Source organism: Hyperolius riggenbachi, chromosome 10, assembly GCF_040937935.1.
Source record: "Hyperolius riggenbachi isolate aHypRig1 chromosome 10, aHypRig1.pri, whole genome shotgun sequence".
Classification (NCBI taxonomy): Eukaryota; Metazoa; Chordata; class Amphibia; order Anura; family Hyperoliidae; genus Hyperolius; species Hyperolius riggenbachi.
Genome location: NC_090655.1, coordinates 8,714,615 through 8,732,976, shown reverse-complemented (window position 1 = coordinate 8,732,976; position 18,362 = coordinate 8,714,615). Strand labels below are relative to the sequence as shown.

The following is an 18,362-nucleotide window of genomic DNA, read 5'->3' as shown; positions in this document are numbered from 1 at the left end:
TACCTTAGGGATGTAGCCTTTTTAAATATGTATGCCATGAGGGTTTATTACTGTTATTTTTGCAAATAAGGAGAACACCAAAAACATGTAATAACCAGGACAACTGGATTTTATCTACAGTAGCATATTTTATTTTAAAACTAAAATGGCTGAACATTGGGAAATACTTATTTTTTCCATTTTTTTTCTTCTTATTCCTTTTTTTTTCCACAAAATAAAATAATTCTTAGCAAAAAGTACCACCCAAAGAAAGCCTAATTTGTGGCACCAAAAAACTATGTATAGATAATTTGGGTGTGATAAGTAGTAATAAAGATATTGCCGAATGAATGAAAGCAGCACTGAAATGTTACAATGTCTCTGGTTTTTAAGGGGGAAAAAGTTCAGTGGGAACGAGTGTTTTGTTTGTTAAACTGAACCAGAGAGGATCAAAAAAAGGTTTTATACATACCTAGGGCTTCCTCCAGCCCCATACGCACGGATCGCTCCCACGCCGCTGTCCTCTGCTGCCTGGATCCGCCGGTACCAGGTCCTGTCATTGCCGCAAGTCGGCCGGCAGACGCGGCCGATTCTCCGCATCACACGGGGCTCCCTCTATACAAGTACGCATGAGGCTGTCTACTGCGCAGCCGCATGCGTACGGGTATGGAGGGAGCCCCTGTGATGCAGACAATTGGCCGCGTCCGCCGGAAGTGACGGGCCCAGTACCGCCGATACAGGAAGCGGAGGATGGCGGCGTGGGAGCGATCCAGGCTTATGGGGCTGGAAGAAGCCCCAGGTATGTATAAAAGCTCTTTCTATTTCCAGGCTCCATTCCTCTCTGGTTCCCTTTAAATTGCAGAAACAAATAATACATTTTATCATCAGTGGCTGTGACTAAACTCTGTTCAAATCCAAATTAAATGAAATGGAAAGCTGTTCAAACACGCTCCAATTTTCTTTGTAAAGTTGCATTTTTTGGGCTTATGTAAGTCTTGCCCACCTACATTTCCTCATGTAATATCCCTCTATGTTCTGTAACTAGGCGATTATAGATTCCCTTTTATTTGAACAGCTCTTTAAAAGCTACTTGTACAGCGTGAAGTGCCAGCAGGACACATTTATCACGCCAGGCTGAAAGAGACTCTGGCACCTGTGTGAGTCATGCTGCTGCTCATATAGAGAGGATTTGCAGTCATTTCTCTGCTCCTTTTTTGAATCTGTCAACGTGACACAGGAGGCAGCTTAAAGGACAACTGTAGTGAGAGGGGTATGGGGGCTGCCATATTAATTTCCTTTTAAACAATATCAGTTGCCTGGCAGCCCTGCTGGTCTATTTGCCTGCAGTAGTGTGTGATTCACACCAGAAACAAGCATGCAGCTAATCTTGTCAGATCTGACAATAAAGTCAGAAACAACTGATCTGCTGCATGCTTGTTCAGGGGCCATGGCTAAAAGCACAAGAGGCAGAGGATCAGCAGGACAGCCAGGTAACTGTATTGTTTAAAAGGAAATAAATATGGCAGCATTCATATCCCTTTCACTACAGTTGTCCTTTAAAGTGGACCTGAACTCTTGCACAGGACAGAAGAAAAACAGAGAGAAATACACCCTGTATGCATTTAAAGAGTTTAGTCTATCTAATTCCCTCTCATCTGTGACTAGTCACAAGTTGTAATTTGATCTCTCAGCTGTGTCAGCTGACAGCCACTGCAGAGCAGCCAATTTGTAAACACCGGATGTTAACTCTATGTCTGCTTCCATGAAAGCAGGAAGTAGACACACTGCAGATTTATACATTGCGCTTCTTCATAAGACTCCAAAACTAAAGCATGGTACACACATCCAAGTTTAATTGGCCAATTTGACCACTTCCATTGAATGAGGGCCAACAGATTTTGAATACTAGGATCCCTGTGCAGGGAAGCTGTCATACAGTAAGGCCTCCTATGTATGTATTGTAGAGCAGCACACGTATAACGCACAATGCGACATTTCCCCTCCATTATGATTCTACATTTGCAGGATGCGCAATGCAATGCCCCACTGTAAATGTAGCTTTACACCTGACAGGCAGAGCCGGATTAAGGCTAAATGGGGCCCTAAGCAAAGTAACTGATTTGGGCCCCCCCATCATGTCGTAATAGAATCAGAAGATGCAGCTGTACAGCAACATGCCGCACACACCGGGCAGCCGAGCTACTGGTTGTTATGGGCAACAGCCCGCTTTCCTCTGTGGGTGCACAATGCAGGGAATAGCAGCGGCAAAATGCAGAATGAGAGATGAATGGCTGGGACATTTGCACTCAGGGGCTGGGGCACCCCTGTGAAGAGGATGCCAGGTATTACAGCAGCAGCACTTTCCCCCTGCATCTCCAGCCTGGCAATAGCAGAAAGCTCTGGACACCGCCAAACCGGAAGCCGTTCCCCAGACAAAATTACATAACCACTCCCACCACTGAACAACCGATTTCCTCCCAAACTAGACAGCCACCATGCAGCCTCCATCCCAGTGAATACGATAGCCCAGCAGAGAAGGCAGCCGCAGTGGGGGAGAATAACAGCACCAGATGACTCACATTCACCTATTGCGATCCAAGCAATAGAGGTCCCGTCATCCGGAGCCCATCTGTCTCCTCTAGAGTGCTGCCGCTCTGTTACTACAACTATTACTACTTCCTACTTCCTGTCTGATCTGAGAATCAGGAAGTTCAGAGTGAGCGGCTGCACTGTAGAAGAGACAGATGGGTTTCAGATGACGGGATCTCTATCGCTTGGATCATGGATAGGTGAGTGAGCGTTTGCCATCTGCTGCTATCATTCTTGCTGCAGCTGTGGTTCTCTGTGGGAAGGGAGGGAGGAGTGGGCTGCGGCAGAGCGCACAGTAGCAGGAGGGGGACCTAGGAGGAGAGCCTGGCTCTGAAGACAATCAGCAGCGCACGGCACCATTTGACAAGACAAGACAAATAACATTTATATTGCGCTTTTCTCCTGGTGGACTCAAAGTGCCAGAGCTGCAGCCACTAGGACGCGCCCTATAGGCAGTAGCAGTGTTAGAGAGACTTGCCTAAGGTCTCCTACTGAATAGGTGCTGGCTTACTGAACAGGCAGAGCCAAGATTCGAACCCAGGTCTCCTGTGTCAGAGGCAGAGCCCTTAAAGGGACTCCGAGCAGTGCCTGTGGATATGCCTTTAAGCATACCCACAACTAATTCATTACATCCTCACACCTACCAGCATGATGTTTGTAATTATATCCCCCTGGGTTCCTTATATTTCATTGCATTGTGCTGAATGGAGCTGCCAACTTTGGAGAAAAGTCATCCTGTGGCCGCGGCAATTTCAATCGCGAAAATAGTGAAAACTAAAAGACATAGGGCGGCCGTTTATATATCATTGGAAAGAGGAGAAAGAGAGCTTTAAAATGATATGCATCTTTCCATAGTTACTGCACTGCTTCGGAGTCCCTTTAACCATTATACCATCCAGCCACCGCTGACAGGATGGCAAGGGCTGGTTTATGTGCTGATGGGGCCCCTTTGACTCTGAATGGGGCCCCAAGCGACTGCTTTTGTTGCCTGGTCGGTAATCCGGCCCTGCTGACAGGGATATGGAGGCTGCCATATTTATTTCCTTTTAAACAATACCAGTTGCCTGGCAGCCCAGCTTGATCCTTCATGCATCAGTGATGTCTGGATCACATCAGAAACAAGCATGCAGCTAATCCAGTCACCCTTCAGTCAGAGCACCTGATCTGCTGCATGCTTGTTTAGGGGCTATAGATGAAAGTAAGGCAATCTGCATAGTTTAACCACTTAAGCCTATCTGGACGAATATGTTCGTCCAGATAGGCTGTGCACCTTCCAGCGTGCGGTGCGCGCGCTCCCGCCGCCCACCGTTGCCCCCCCCCCTTCCCGATCAGTGAATGGGAATATACTCCCATTCACCGATCTAAGTACCCCGCAGAAAAACGGACGGTCTCTCATCAGAGAGCGCGGTATTTCTGCAAAAAAAAAAAAAAGTTCCCTGGCTTCATTCTAGTTCCTGGAAGCGTCATCGTACGCTTCCAGGACTTTTTTTTGACTGTTGCCATGTTGTGGCCAAATAGTAAACTACATCCACATACATTTTTAATAAATAAATGTATTAAATTACATTTAAAAATTTGCTGTTTACTTCCCCACACCAAAAATTACCCAAATAAAATTTTTATTAAAAAAAAATTATTAAAAAACAAAAACAAAACAAATAGTTGCCTAAGGCCCGGTTCACATTAGCGGTGGCCGTCCGGAATCGCCGTGCCGGAGCCGGACCGCTTTCAGAACGGACGGAACGGACGCACGGCATGGCAATGAAAGCCTATGCGTCCGTTCACATGCGTCCGTTCTGCCGGACCGGAGCCGGACCGGATCCGGGCCGGATCCGGACTCCGGCGTCCGTTCCAACATGCGCTATTTTTTGGTCCGGCTCCTCCGGCAGCCGTATCCGGAGCGGAGCCGGACTGCACCATCCGGCCAATACAAAGCAATGAGAGCCGGAGAGCGCACAACACACTGGCTACAAAAACCGGACGTTCTACCCCACTTCCTATGCATTTTGGATGGGGACCACATGGGCCCAGCGAAGAGTGGGGCAGCAGCGATTTCATGCTGGAGCTCTTTTTGCCAGCAACATGTCTGCTGAAGGAGGCGAACAACAGAGAGAATTCCCAGGTTTACGAGTTACAACAGAGAGAATTCCCAGGTTTACGAATGCCTGGATCCATGGTCCCAACTGCAGTCTCTGTATCCACGGATGGTCTCCACACGTCCACCTGTCTCCAACAATGACCCCAGACCCTTCTGCTGACCTCCCAGACCCCAGGTAATTAAAAGGATGTTATCTCCTTAAGAAACCGGATCCGGACCGCAACCGTGTTCACACCGCACGGAAACCGGATGCAAACGGACCGGATCCGGATAGGAACCGTACGGATCAGGTCCGGTCCGGATACGGTGCGGTCCGGACATCCGGTGCGGTTTTTACTAAACCGCAAGTGTGAACCGGGCCTAAGGGTCTGAACTTTTTAAATATGTATGTCAAAGGAGTATATTAATATACGGTACTTTTTTAAATTATGGGCTTGTAAATAGTGATGGGCGCAAATTGAAAAAATGCACCTTTATTTCCAAATAAAATATCGGCGCCATAAATTGTGATAGGGACATAATTTAAATGGTGTTAAAAGCGGGACAAATAGGCAAATAAAATACATGGGTTTTAATTACGGTAACATGTATTCATTTCAAACTATGATGGCCAAAAACTGAGAAATAATAAATTTTTTCCATTTCTTTCTTAATATTTCAGTTAAAATGCATTTAGAATAAAATAATTCTTAGCAAAATGTATCACCCAAAGAAAGCCTAATTGGTGGTGGAAAAAACAAGATAGGGCTGGTGCACACCAAAAACCGCAAGCAGATCCGCAAAATGCTAGCAGATTTTTAAACGCTTTTTTTTATTTTTATGTGGCGTTTTGCTAGCGTTTTGCGGATTGCTGCTGCGGTTTTCAGTATAGTAGATTTCATATATTGTTACAGTAAAGCTGTTACTGAACAGCTTCTGTAACAAAAACGCCTGCAAAACCGCTCTGAACAGACGTTTTTCAGAGCGGTTTGCGTTTTTCCTATACTTAACATTGAGGCAGAAACGCATCCGAAATCCAAAAAATGCCTCACCCAGGCATTTTTCGTTTCTGCAAAACGCCTGCCGCTCTGGTGTGCACCACCCCATTGAGATACATTGACCAAGCAGATCCGCAGCCGCAAGCGGATCTGAAAACGCCCAAAAAGCCGCTCGGTGTGCACCAGCCCATATAGATCAATTCATTGTGAGAAGTAGTGATAAAGTTATTGGCAAATGAATGGGAGGTGAAAGCTGCTCAGATGCAAAAAAATAAACAACCCTGTGGGCTTAAGTGGTTAATCGGCAATAAATATAGCAGCTGCCATATCCCTCAAATGTCAGGTGTGCTTCAAACAAAAAACCCCAACCCCATGCATACCTTCCAACTTTTTGAAATAAGAAAGAAGGACACTTAAGCCACACCCCTAATCACATTCCAGGCACACCCCTAGTCATACATACCATAAAGATTTCATAAGAAATATGTTAGGTTATTGCACGTGCAAGAGTGGCCGGCGCACCATGCACAAAGTTAAAAAAAAAAAAAAAAACAGACCTAAAGCCCATTTTTAAACAGGCTTGGGTCTACTAGTCCTATATAATACCTGTATCTCCTGTGTCCGTGCGTTTTACCCAGCGTGTATGTGCGGCACGTGGGCAGACTTGTGACAACACAGGAGGACAGGTGCAGGGGGTGGGCATGTGCAAATCGGGGAGGTTGGTCTTGTGGGGTGCAGGGGAGGGGGTGTTTCGATAGAAAGGGGTGGGGGTTCATGGCTGAGCCCTAGCACCCTTTTTAAATGGGTGGGCTTATATCTAGTTCGAATAATAAATGTTAAAATAACGGTAAAACTGAAATTGCAAAATAGCGTAATTAACAATGTTTTTTGATAGTTTTTTTTCCCATGAATATTTTTTAATGAATTTTTTTCATGACTGTCTCTGTTAGACTAATACCTATGGTAAAATATGGAGCAGGCTGGTGGTTTTTCTTTTTCTTTCTGGTTTAACTCGATGTACATATGTGCCTTTTTTTCAACCCAAATAACTATGTAACTATGTAAAATAACGGTACTAACAGGGTGCTGGTGAAGCTGAAATCTGTGTAAACAAATACTGTTGAATATTGGGCACTAAATTAACACAAAAAAAAATATTTACAGTGGTAATGACAAGAGTATAACACTGGTATATATTACCCATATATTGCTACAACTGAACCCTACTCTCACACAGAACTGTTCCCTCTCTGATTGTCTAGCCCTAAAACCCCCTTTCCTGACACTTAACCCTAAGACCCCCCTTCCTCCTGATGCCCAACCCCAAGACCCCCCCACCCTCTTCCTGACACCTAACCCTAAAACCCCCTTTCTAGAATCTAACCCTAAGTCCCCCCCCCTTTCTCACGCCTAACCTTAAAACCCTCCTTCCTTCACCACAAATAACGTTAATTTAAAAAAACATAGGTTTCTAAGACACATTTCAAAACGATAATTTACAAAATAAGTATTCTCAAAATTAATTTCAGGACCATAATTTTCCATTCAATAATTCTCAAATGAAAATTTTCCGTTGGGCGGGCCCGGCGCCCACTATTTATTGTGCACCCAAATTTTTGCATTAGCACCTACAGGGTACCTAAATACTAAATTTGCCACAGGCTCCTAAATTTCCTGCTTCTGTGGGAAAGGGCCCCTTACTAACATTTTTAAAGTTTTATTTTTGAATGCAATGGAGTTCTGATGTGGTAATGCAGAGGATAGGAAAACATTTCAGTTTTCTTCCATGGCCTCGGCTCACAAAGAGTATGAGCTATTTGATATTTTAATGTAACGCCTCCTCGTGGCCAAAAATAGCAGCCCTCATTTTTTATATCCTGCAGACTTTCACACGAGAAGACATCAGAGGTCTCTGTGCGGGTGAAGGCTCTTTTCCTTCAGATTTCATGCTGTTCATGTAACCGTTCTCTCCGCGTTTAGCACACAAGCTCGCCGTGGCCGTCAGATCAGTAACTTCCTCACGTAATGAATGGCTCTCGTATGATGCGCGGGGCTGCTTACACACTTTGATAATTGGCTGTGTAATTATTTTTAAGTGTTGTAAAGTGAGAGGCAGCGGAGGAAATTCAGACGTAATGACTTTTATTTTAGATCTGTGGGTAGACTGCGGCGTCGCTGGATTCTCTCGGTTGGTCCTTTTTAAACACCCTACAGAGATCCCTGTAAATTGCTATCTTGGAAACACCCAGTAATTAGTGCAGGCACAGCCAGGGAAGGAGAGCAGCAATTAGGCTGTTTTTATCCATGGTATGGCCAGGCCGCAGTGTTTGTTCTTATATACGTGCCAGTGTCCATGCGGGGCGGTCGTCTCACCCAGCTGTTATTGTCTGTTCCAGGCATTACCACAGCATAGAAGTCTTCACCCACTATGACCTCCTGTCTCTAAACGGCTCCAAAGTTGCTGAGGGGCACAAGGCCAGCTTCTGCTTGGAGGACACGAGTTGTGGAAGAGGTACGTCTCTTGTACAAGCCGACACATAATCTGTATACTCCTCTCGTAGGGAAGTCAAACTTTACCCAAATCTGATAAAGAAAAATAAACTTCTGTCTGGCTGTTCAGATACATTGTGGAGATATTTTCCCATATCTTGCTGTACGTGAAACCTCAATGGATGGCCAGGACCCTATTAGGTCAGAAACGATAGCCAGGTTTTTCCTGGAGACATTGGGCTTGATTCATTAACCACTTCAGCCTTCAGTCGTTTTCACTTTATGCATACGAGCAATGTTCACCTCCCATTCATTAGCCTATAACTTTATCACTACTTATCACAATGAACTGATCTATATCTTGTTTTTTCCGCCACCAATTAGGCTTTCTTTTGGGGGTACATTTTGCTAAGAGCCACTTTACTGTAAATGCATTTTAACAGGAAGAATAAGAAACGGAAAAAAATCATTATTTCTCAGTTTTCAGCCATTCTAGTTTTAAAATAATACATGCCTCCATAATTAAAACTCACGTATTGTATTTGCCCATCTGTCCCGGTTATTACACCGTTTTATGTCCCTATCACAATGTATGGCGACATTATTTTGTTTGGAAATAAAAGTGCATTTTTTCCGTTTTGCATCCATCACTATTTACAAGCTTATAATAATAAAAAAAAAATGAAATATTTCATCTTTACATTGATATTTAAAAAGTTTAGACCCTTAGGTAAATATTTACTTTTTTTTTTTAATTGCAATTTTTTTTTTATTAAACATTTTATTTGGGTATTTTTAGGAGAGTGGGATGTAAACAGGATTTTTTTTTTTTTTTTTTGTAAATATGTGTTTGTTACTGTTTTTTACATTTAGTTGTAGTTTTACTTTTTGGCCACAAGATGGCAGCCATGAGTTTGTTTACATGACGTCACTCTAAGCGTATCATGTACGCTTAGAGGGACGCATGAGGACGTTGGAGTCAGAAAAAGCGAAGCTTCCGAGAGAAGCTGACGCTTTTTCTGCGGGGGAGAGGAATCCATGATTGTGCACCATAGCCCGATTCATTGATTCCTGGGCTAACAATCCGCGGCCGGGAGCGCGTGTGCATGTAGCTAGTACGTCCAGGAGGCGAAAGTGGTTAAGCTGCGCCACTAAAGCAGCTCACCTTAATGTGAGGGAGCGGTTGTTAAAATGAAGGAGCGGCCGCTATGTATGCCTTACATAGCAGCGCTCTTTGCTATGCAAGGAGTGCGCCTTCCTTAAGGCCCTTTTCCACTAGCGGCGATTGCGATGCTGAATCGCAAAATCGCCACGGGTTGCCTAATAACATAGGAGTCACGGTAGGTAATTTCCACTACCGAGATTCGTTTTTTACTCAAGCACAATCGCGCTGCGGAGAGATTTTTGCCGCGATTTTGCTATGCAGTGCATTGCATAGCAAAATCGCAATCGCCAGGAAAATTTTGAACTTTGCTGAATCGCAATCGCTAGCATTTAGTGCGAACGCTAGCGATTGCTAGTGGAAAAGGGCCCTTAAAGCGGAACTGTAAATACAGTTTAAACACACTGTTTCACTTACCTGCGGCTTCTGCAAGCCCCCAGCAGCTGTCCTGCCAGCAGGGCCGAGCCTGGGCGGGTGCAAGGCACCCAGGCGCCTGTCTCCGAGAGGCGCCGCCCGCCGCCGCTCTCCCCCTGTGGCCGCCGCTCTCTCCCTCCCTCCCTCCCTCTAGCCGCCGGCGCCGCATCAGACATCGATCAGGCGGCGACCAATAGTGCGGGCGCTAGGACCTAGCACGCCGCACTGATATGCGGAAGTGACATCACTTCCGCATATAGAGCAGGTGCGTCCGGCGCCCGCTCGTACTAGTCGGGTCGCCGCTGATCCTGAGGTCTGACGCTGCTGCAAGGTGAGGGGGGAGCGGCGGCTAGAGGAGGAGGGGGGCTCCTGTCACTCATTAACTAAAGGGGGTCCCTGTCACTCGCTACCCAAACGGGGTCCCTATACCTCTGCCTACCTATACTGGGACATATACCTCTGCCTACCTATACTGGGGACATATACCCCCTGGCTACCTATACTGGGCACATATACACCCTGGCTACCTATACTGGGCACATATACCCCCTGGCTACCTATACTGGGACATATACCCCCTGGCTCCCTATGCTGGGCACATATACCCCCTGGCTACCTATACTGGGCACATATATCCCTGGCTACCTATACTGGGCACATATATTACTGGCTACCTATGCTGGGCACCTATACCCCTGCCTACATATATTGGGACCTATACCCCTGCCTACATATACTGGGACAGATACCCCTGCCTACATATACTGGGACATATAACCCTGCCTACATATACTGGGACATATATCTCTGCCTACATATACTGGGCACATATATCCCTGGCTACATATACTGGGACATATATCTCTGCCTACATATACTGGGCACATATATCCCTGGCTACATATACTGTACTGGGACATATACACCTGCCTACATATTCTGGGACATATACTTCTGCCTACATATACTGGGGACATATAATATCCCTGCCTACATATACTGGGCACATATATCCCTGGCTACATATACTGGGGACACTGGCTGTTTTTCACCAGTAAATGCACATAATGACAATCTTTCTCTTATTGTGTGCATTTGCTGGTGAAATGCTATCTCTTATGTGCATTTACTGGTGAAATGCTGTCTTATATTATGTGCATTTACTGGTGAAAAGCAGTCTCTTGTTATGTGCATTTACTGGTGAAAAGCGGTCTCTCATTGGGCCTGATTCACAAAGCAGTGCTAACAGTTAGCACGCTGGTGAAAAGCCCTTTATCACGTCTAAACTCAGTTTAGGTGTGATAAGTTTAGGTGTGATAAGTTTAGGCATGATAAGTTTAGGTGTGATAAGTTTAGGCATGATAAGTTTAGGTGTGATAAGTTTAGGCATGATAAGTTTAAGCACCAACTGCGTTAACACCGCAGTGCACAGCTGATCAAAAGTTTTGCGCTAGCAAAGTCTGGTGCACTTCGCATAGAGGTTAATGGCGCTGCTTTGCGTGCGGAACTTTGCATGCTATCTACACTTATCTAAACTTAGCATGCCTAAACTTATCACACCTAAACTTATCACACCTAAACTTATCACGCCTAAACTGGCTTTTCACCAGCGTGGTGCAATGGTTATCACGCCTAAAGTCTCTAACTGGGTTAGCACCGCTTTGTGAATCGAGCCCATTATGTGCAATACTGATGAAACGCTGTCTCTTATGTGCATTTAGTCCGGAAATTTTGTTAGTAAAAATAATCTTTTGTCAGTAAATTTTTAGGTATTTGTCAGTAAAAAATAACGTGAAAGGTAGAGTTGGGCCGAACGGTTCGCCTGCGAACGGTTCCATGCGAACTTCAGTGGTTTGCGTTCGCGTCCCGCAGGCGAACCTTTGCGGAAGTTCGGTTCGCCCCATAATGCACATGGAGGGTCAACTTTGACCCTCTACATCACAGTCAGCAGGCCCAGTGTAGCCAATTAGGCTACACTAGCCCCTGGAGCCCCACCCCCCCTTATATAAGGCAGGCAGCGGCGGCCATTACGGTCACTCGTGTGCTGCCTGCGTTAGTGAGAGTAGGGCGAGCTGCTGCAGACTGTCTCTCAGGGAAAGATTAGTTAGGCTTAACTTGTTCCTGTCTGGCTGCATACCTGTTCTGTGAACCCACCACTGCATACCTGTGCTGTGAACCCACCACTGCATACCTGTTCAGTGAGCCCACCACTGCATACCTGTGCTGTGAACCCACCACTGCATACCTGTTCAGTGAACCCGCCACTGCATACCTGTTCTGTGAACCCACCACTACATACCTGTTCAGTGAACCCACCACTGCATACCTGTTCAGTGAACCCACCACTGCATACCTGTTCTGTGAACCCACCACTGCATACCTGTGCTGTGAACCCACCACTGCATACCTGTGCAGTGAACCCACCACTGCATACCTGTGCTGTGAACCCGCCACTGCATACCTGTTCAGTGAACCTGCCACTGCATACCTGTTCAGTGAACCTGCCACTGCATACCTGTGCTGTGAACCCACCACTGCATACCTGTGCTGTGAACCCACCACTGCATACCTGTGCTGTGAACCCACCACTGCATACCTATGCTGTGAACCCACCACTGCATACCTGTGCTGTGAACCCACCACTGCATACCTGTTCTGTGAACCCGCCACTGCATACCTGTTCAGTGAACCCGCCACTGCATACCTGTTCAGTGAACCCGCCACTGCATACCTGTTCAGTGAACCCGCCACTGCATACCTGTTCAGTGAACCCACCACTGCATACCTGTGCTGTGAACCCACCACTGCATACCTGTGCTGTGAACCCACCACTGCATACCTGTGCTGTGAACCCACCACTGCATACCTGTGCTGTGAACCCACCACTGCATACCTGTGCTGTGAACCCACCACTGCATACCTGTGCTGTGAACCCACCACTGCATACCTGTTCTGTGAACCCGCCACTGCATACCTGTTGTGTTCAGTGAACCCGCCACTGCATACCTGTTCAGTGAACCCACCACTGCATACCTGTGCTGTGAACCCACCACTGCATACCTGTTCAGTGAACCTGCCACTGCATACCTGTTCAGTGAACCCACCACTGCATACCTGTGCTGTGAACCCACCACTGCATACCTGTGCTGTGAACCCACCACTGCATACCTGTGCTGTGAACCCACCACTGCATACCTGTGCTGTGAACCCACCACTGCATACTTGTTCAGTGAACCCACCACAGCATACTTGTTCAGTGAACCCACCACTGCATATCTGTGCTGTGAACCCACCACTGCATACCTGTGCTGTGAACCCGCCACTGCATACCTGTTCAGTGAACCCGCCACTGCATACCTGTTCAGTGAACCCGCCACTGCATACCTGTTCAGTGAACCCGCCACTGCATACCTGTTCAGTGAACCCGCCACTGCATACCTGTTCAGTGAACCCACCACTGCATACCTGTGCTGTGAACCCACCACTGCATACCTGTGCTGTGAACCCACCACTGCATACCTGTGCTGTGAACCCACCACTGCATACCTGTGCTGTGAACCCACCACTGCATACCTGTGCTGTGAACCCACCACTGCATACCTGTGCTGTGAACCCACCACTGCATACCTGTGCTGTGAACCCACCACTGCATACCTGTGCTGTGAACCCACCACTGCATACCTGTGCTGTGAACCCGCCACTGCATACCTGTTCTGTGAACCCGCCACTGCATACCTGTTGTGTTCAGTGAACCCGCCACTGCATACCTGTTCTGTTCAGTGGACCCGCCACTGTATACCTGTTTAGTGACCCTGCCACTGCATACCTGTTGTGTTCAGTGAACCTGCCACTGCATACCTGTTCTGTGAACCCGCCACTGTATACCTGTTCTGTTCAGTGAACCCGCCACTGCATACCTGTTCTGTTCAGTGGACCCGCCACTGTATACCTGTTCAGTGAACCCACCACTGCATACCTGTGCTGTGAACCCACCACTGCATACCTGTTCTGTGAACCCACCACTGCATACCTGTTCTGTTCAGTGAACCCGCCACTGTATACCTGTTCAGTGAACCCGCCACTGCATACCTGTTGTGTTCAGTGAACCCGCCACTGTATACCTGTACTGTTTAGTGAACCCGCCACTGCATACCTGTTGTGTTCAGTGAACCCACCACTGCATACCTGTGCTATGAACCCACCACTGCATACTTGTTCAGTGAACCCACCACTGCATACCTGTGCTGTGAACCCGCCACTGCATACCTGTGCTGTGAACCCGCCACTGCATACCTGTGCTGTGAACCCACCACTGCATACCTGTGCTGTGAACCCACCACTGCATACCTGTGCTGTGAACCCACCACTGCATACCTGTGCTGTGAACCCACCACTGCATACCTGTGCTGTGAACCCACCACTGCATACCTGTGCTGTGAACCCACCACTGCATACCTGTGCTGTGAACCCACCACTGCATACCTGTGCTGTGAACCCACCACTGCATACCTGTGCTGTGAACCCACCACTGCATACCTGTTCAGTGAACCCGCCACTGCATACCTGTTGTGTTCAGTGAACCCGCCACTGCATACCTGTTCTGTTCAGTGGACCCGCCACTGTATACCTGTTTAGTGACCCTGCCACTGCATACCTGTTGTGTTCAGAGAACCTGCCACTGCATACCTGTTCTGTGAACCCGCCACTGTATACCTGTTCTGTTCAGTGAACCCGCCACTGCATACCTGTTCTGTTCAGTGGACCCGCCACTGTATACCTGTTCAGTGAACCTGCCACTGCATACCTGTTCTGTGAACCCACCACTGCATACCTGTTCTGTTCAGTGAACCCGCCACTGTATACCTGTTTAGTGACCCTGCCACTGCATACCTGTTGTGTTCAGAGAACCTGCCACTGCATACCTGTTCTGTTCAGTGAACCCGCCACTGCATACCTGTTCTGTTCAGTGGACCCGCCACTGTATACCTGTTCAGTGAACCTGCCACTGCATACCTGTTCTGTGAACCCACCACTGCATACCTGTTCTGTTCAGTGAACCCGCCACTGTATACCTGTTCAGTGAACCCGCCACTGCATACCTGTTGTGTTCAGTGAACCCGCCACTGTATACCTGTACTGTTTAGTGAACCCGCCACTGCATACCTGTTGTGTTCAGTGAACCCACCACTGCATACCTGTTCTGTGAACCCGCCACTGCATACCTGTTGTGTTCAGTGAACCCGCCACTGCATACCTGTTGTGTTCAGTGAACCCGCCACTGTATACCTGTACTGTTCAGTGAACCTGCCACTGCATACCTGTTCTGTGAACCCGCCACTGTATACCTGTTCTGTTCAGTGAACCCGCCACTGCATACCTGTTCTGTTCAGTGGACCCGCCACTGTATACCTGTTCAGTGAACCCACCACTGCATACCTGTGCTGTGAACCCACCACTGCATACCTGTTCTGTGAACCCACCACTGCATACCTGTTCTGTTCAGTGAACCCGCCACTGTATACCTGTTCAGTGAACCCGCCACTGCATACCTGTTGTGTTCAGTGAACCCGCCACTGTATACCTGTACTGTTTAGTGAACCCGCCACTGCATACCTGTTGTGTTCAGTGAACCCACCACTGCATACCTGTGCTATGAACCCACCACTGCATACTTGTTCAGTGAACCCACCACTGCATACCTGTGCTGTGAACCCGCCACTGCATACCTGTTCAGTGAACCCGCCACTGCATACCTGTGCTGTGAACCCACCACTGCATACCTGTGCTGTGAACCCACCACTGCATACCTGTGCTGTGAACCCACCACTGCATACCTGTGCTGTGAACCCACCACTGCATACCTGTGCTGTGAACCCACCACTGCATACCTGTGCTGTGAACCCACCACTGCATACCTGTGCTGTGAACCCACCACTGCATACCTGTGCTGTGAACCCACCACTGCATACCTGTGCTGTGAACCCACCACTGCATACCTGTGCTGTTCTGTGAACCCGCCACTGTATACCTGTTCTGTTCAGTGAACCCGCCACTGCATACCTGTTCTGTTCAGTGGACCCGCCACTGTATACCTGTTCAGTGAACCCACCACTGCATACCTGTGCTGTGAACCCACCACTGCATACCTGTTCTGTGAACCCACCACTGCATACCTGTTCTGTTCAGTGAACCCGCCACTGTATACCTGTTCAGTGAACCCGCCACTGCATACCTGTTGTGTTCAGTGAACCCGCCACTGTATACCTGTACTGTTTAGTGAACCCGCCACTGCATACCTGTTGTGTTCAGTGAACCCACCACTGCATACCTGTGCTATGAACCCACCACTGCATACTTGTTCAGTGAACCCACCACTGCATACCTGTGCTGTGAACCCGCCACTGCATACCTGTTCAGTGAACCCGCCACTGCATACCTGTGCTGTGAACCCACCACTGCATACCTGTGCTGTGAACCCACCACTGCATACCTGTGCTGTGAACCCACCACTGCATACCTGTGCTGTGAACCCACCACTGCATACCTGTGCTGTGAACCCACCACTGCATACCTGTGCTGTGAACCCACCACTGCATACCTGTGCTGTGAACCCACCACTGCATACCTGTGCTGTGAACCCACCACTGCATACCTGTGCTGTGAACCCACCACTGCATACCTGTGCTGTGAACCCACCACTGCATACCTGTTCAGTGAACCCGCCACTGCATACCTGTTGTGTTCAGTGAACCCGCCACTGCATACCTGTTCTGTTCAGTGGACCCGCCACTGTATACCTGTTTAGTGACCCTGCCACTGCATACCTGTTGTGTTCAGAGAACCTGCCACTGCATACCTGTTCTGTGAACCCGCCACTGTATACCTGTTCTGTTCAGTGAACCCGCCACTGCATACCTGTTCTGTTCAGTGGACCCGCCACTGTATACCTGTTCAGTGAACCTGCCACTGCATACCTGTTCTGTGAACCCACCACTGCATACCTGTTCTGTTCAGTGAACCCGCCACTGTATACCTGTTCAGTGAACCCGCCACTGCATACCTGTTGTGTTCAGTGAACCCGCCACTGTATACCTGTACTGTTTAGTGAACCCGCCACTGCATACCTGTTGTGTTCAGTGAACCCACCACTGCATACCTGTTCTGTGAACCCGCCACTGCATACCTGTTGTGTTCAGTGAACCCGCCACTGCATACCTGTTGTGTTCAGTGAACCCGCCACTGTATACCTGTACTGTTCAGTGAACCTGCCACTGCATACCTGTTCTGTGAACCCGCCACTGTATACCTGTTCTGTTCAGTGAACCCGCCACTGCATACCTGTTCTGTTCAGTGGACCCGCCACTGTATACCTGTTCAGTGAACCCACCACTGCATACCTGTGCTGTGAACCCACCACTGCATACCTGTTCTGTGAACCCACCACTGCATACCTGTTCTGTTCAGTGAACCCGCCACTGTATACCTGTTCAGTGAACCCGCCACTGCATACCTGTTGTGTTCAGTGAACCCGCCACTGTATACCTGTACTGTTTAGTGAACCCGCCACTGCATACCTGTTGTGTTCAGTGAACCCACCACTGCATACCTGTGCTATGAACCCACCACTGCATACTTGTTCAGTGAACCCACCACTGCATACCTGTGCTGTGAACCCGCCACTGCATACCTGTTCAGTGAACCCGCCACTGCATACCTGTGCTGTGAACCCACCACTGCATACCTGTGCTGTGAACCCACCACTGCATACCTGTGCTGTGAACCCACCACTGCATACCTGTGCTGTGAACCCACCACTGCATACCTGTGCTGTGAACCCACCACTGCATACCTGTGCTGTGAACCCACCACTGCATACCTGTGCTGTGAACCCACCACTGCATACCTGTGCTGTGAACCCACCACTGCATACCTGTGCTGTGAACCCACCACTGCATACCTGTGCTGTGAACCCACCACTGCATACCTGTTCAGTGAACCCGCCACTGCATACCTGTTGTGTTCAGTGAACCCGCCACTGCATACCTGTTCTGTTCAGTGGACCCGCCACTGTATACCTGTTTAGTGACCCTGCCACTGCATACCTGTTGTGTTCAGAGAACCTGCCACTGCATACCTGTTCTGTGAACCCGCCACTGTATACCTGTTCTGTTCAGTGAACCCGCCACTGCATACCTGTTCTGTTCAGTGGACCCGCCACTGTATACCTGTTCAGTGAACCTGCCACTGCATACCTGTTCTGTGAACCCACCACTGCATACCTGTTCTGTTCAGTGAACCCGCCACTGTATACCTGTTCAGTGAACCCGCCACTGCATACCTGTTGTGTTCAGTGAACCCGCCACTGTATACCTGTACTGTTTAGTGAACCCGCCACTGCATACCTGTTGTGTTCAGTGAACCCACCACTGCATACCTGTTCTGTGAACCCGCCACTGCATACCTGTTGTGTTCAGTGAACCCGCCACTGCATACCTGTTGTGTTCAGTGAACCCGCCACTGTATACCTGTACTGTTCAGTGAACCCGCCACTGCATACCTGTTCTGTGAACCCACCACTGCATACCTGTTCAGTGAACCCACCACTGCATACCTGTTCTGTTCAGTGAACCCGCCACTGTATACCTGTTCAATG

General features: G+C 48.2%; 1 protein-coding gene across 4 annotated transcripts in view; it reads left to right on the top strand.

Annotated features, from left to right (window-relative positions):
- Positions 1–18,362, top strand: part of LOXL4 (lysyl oxidase like 4) — a 277,261-nt gene that overhangs the window by 235,518 nt on the left and 23,381 nt on the right. For all 4 annotated transcript variants that reach the window (XM_068257598.1, XM_068257599.1, XM_068257601.1 and 1 more), the window contains one exon: positions 8,040–8,155. In XM_068257598.1, the coding sequence (XP_068113699.1) occupies positions 8,040–8,155 (116 nt within the window). The remainder of the gene's footprint in view (positions 1–8,039; positions 8,156–18,362) is intronic.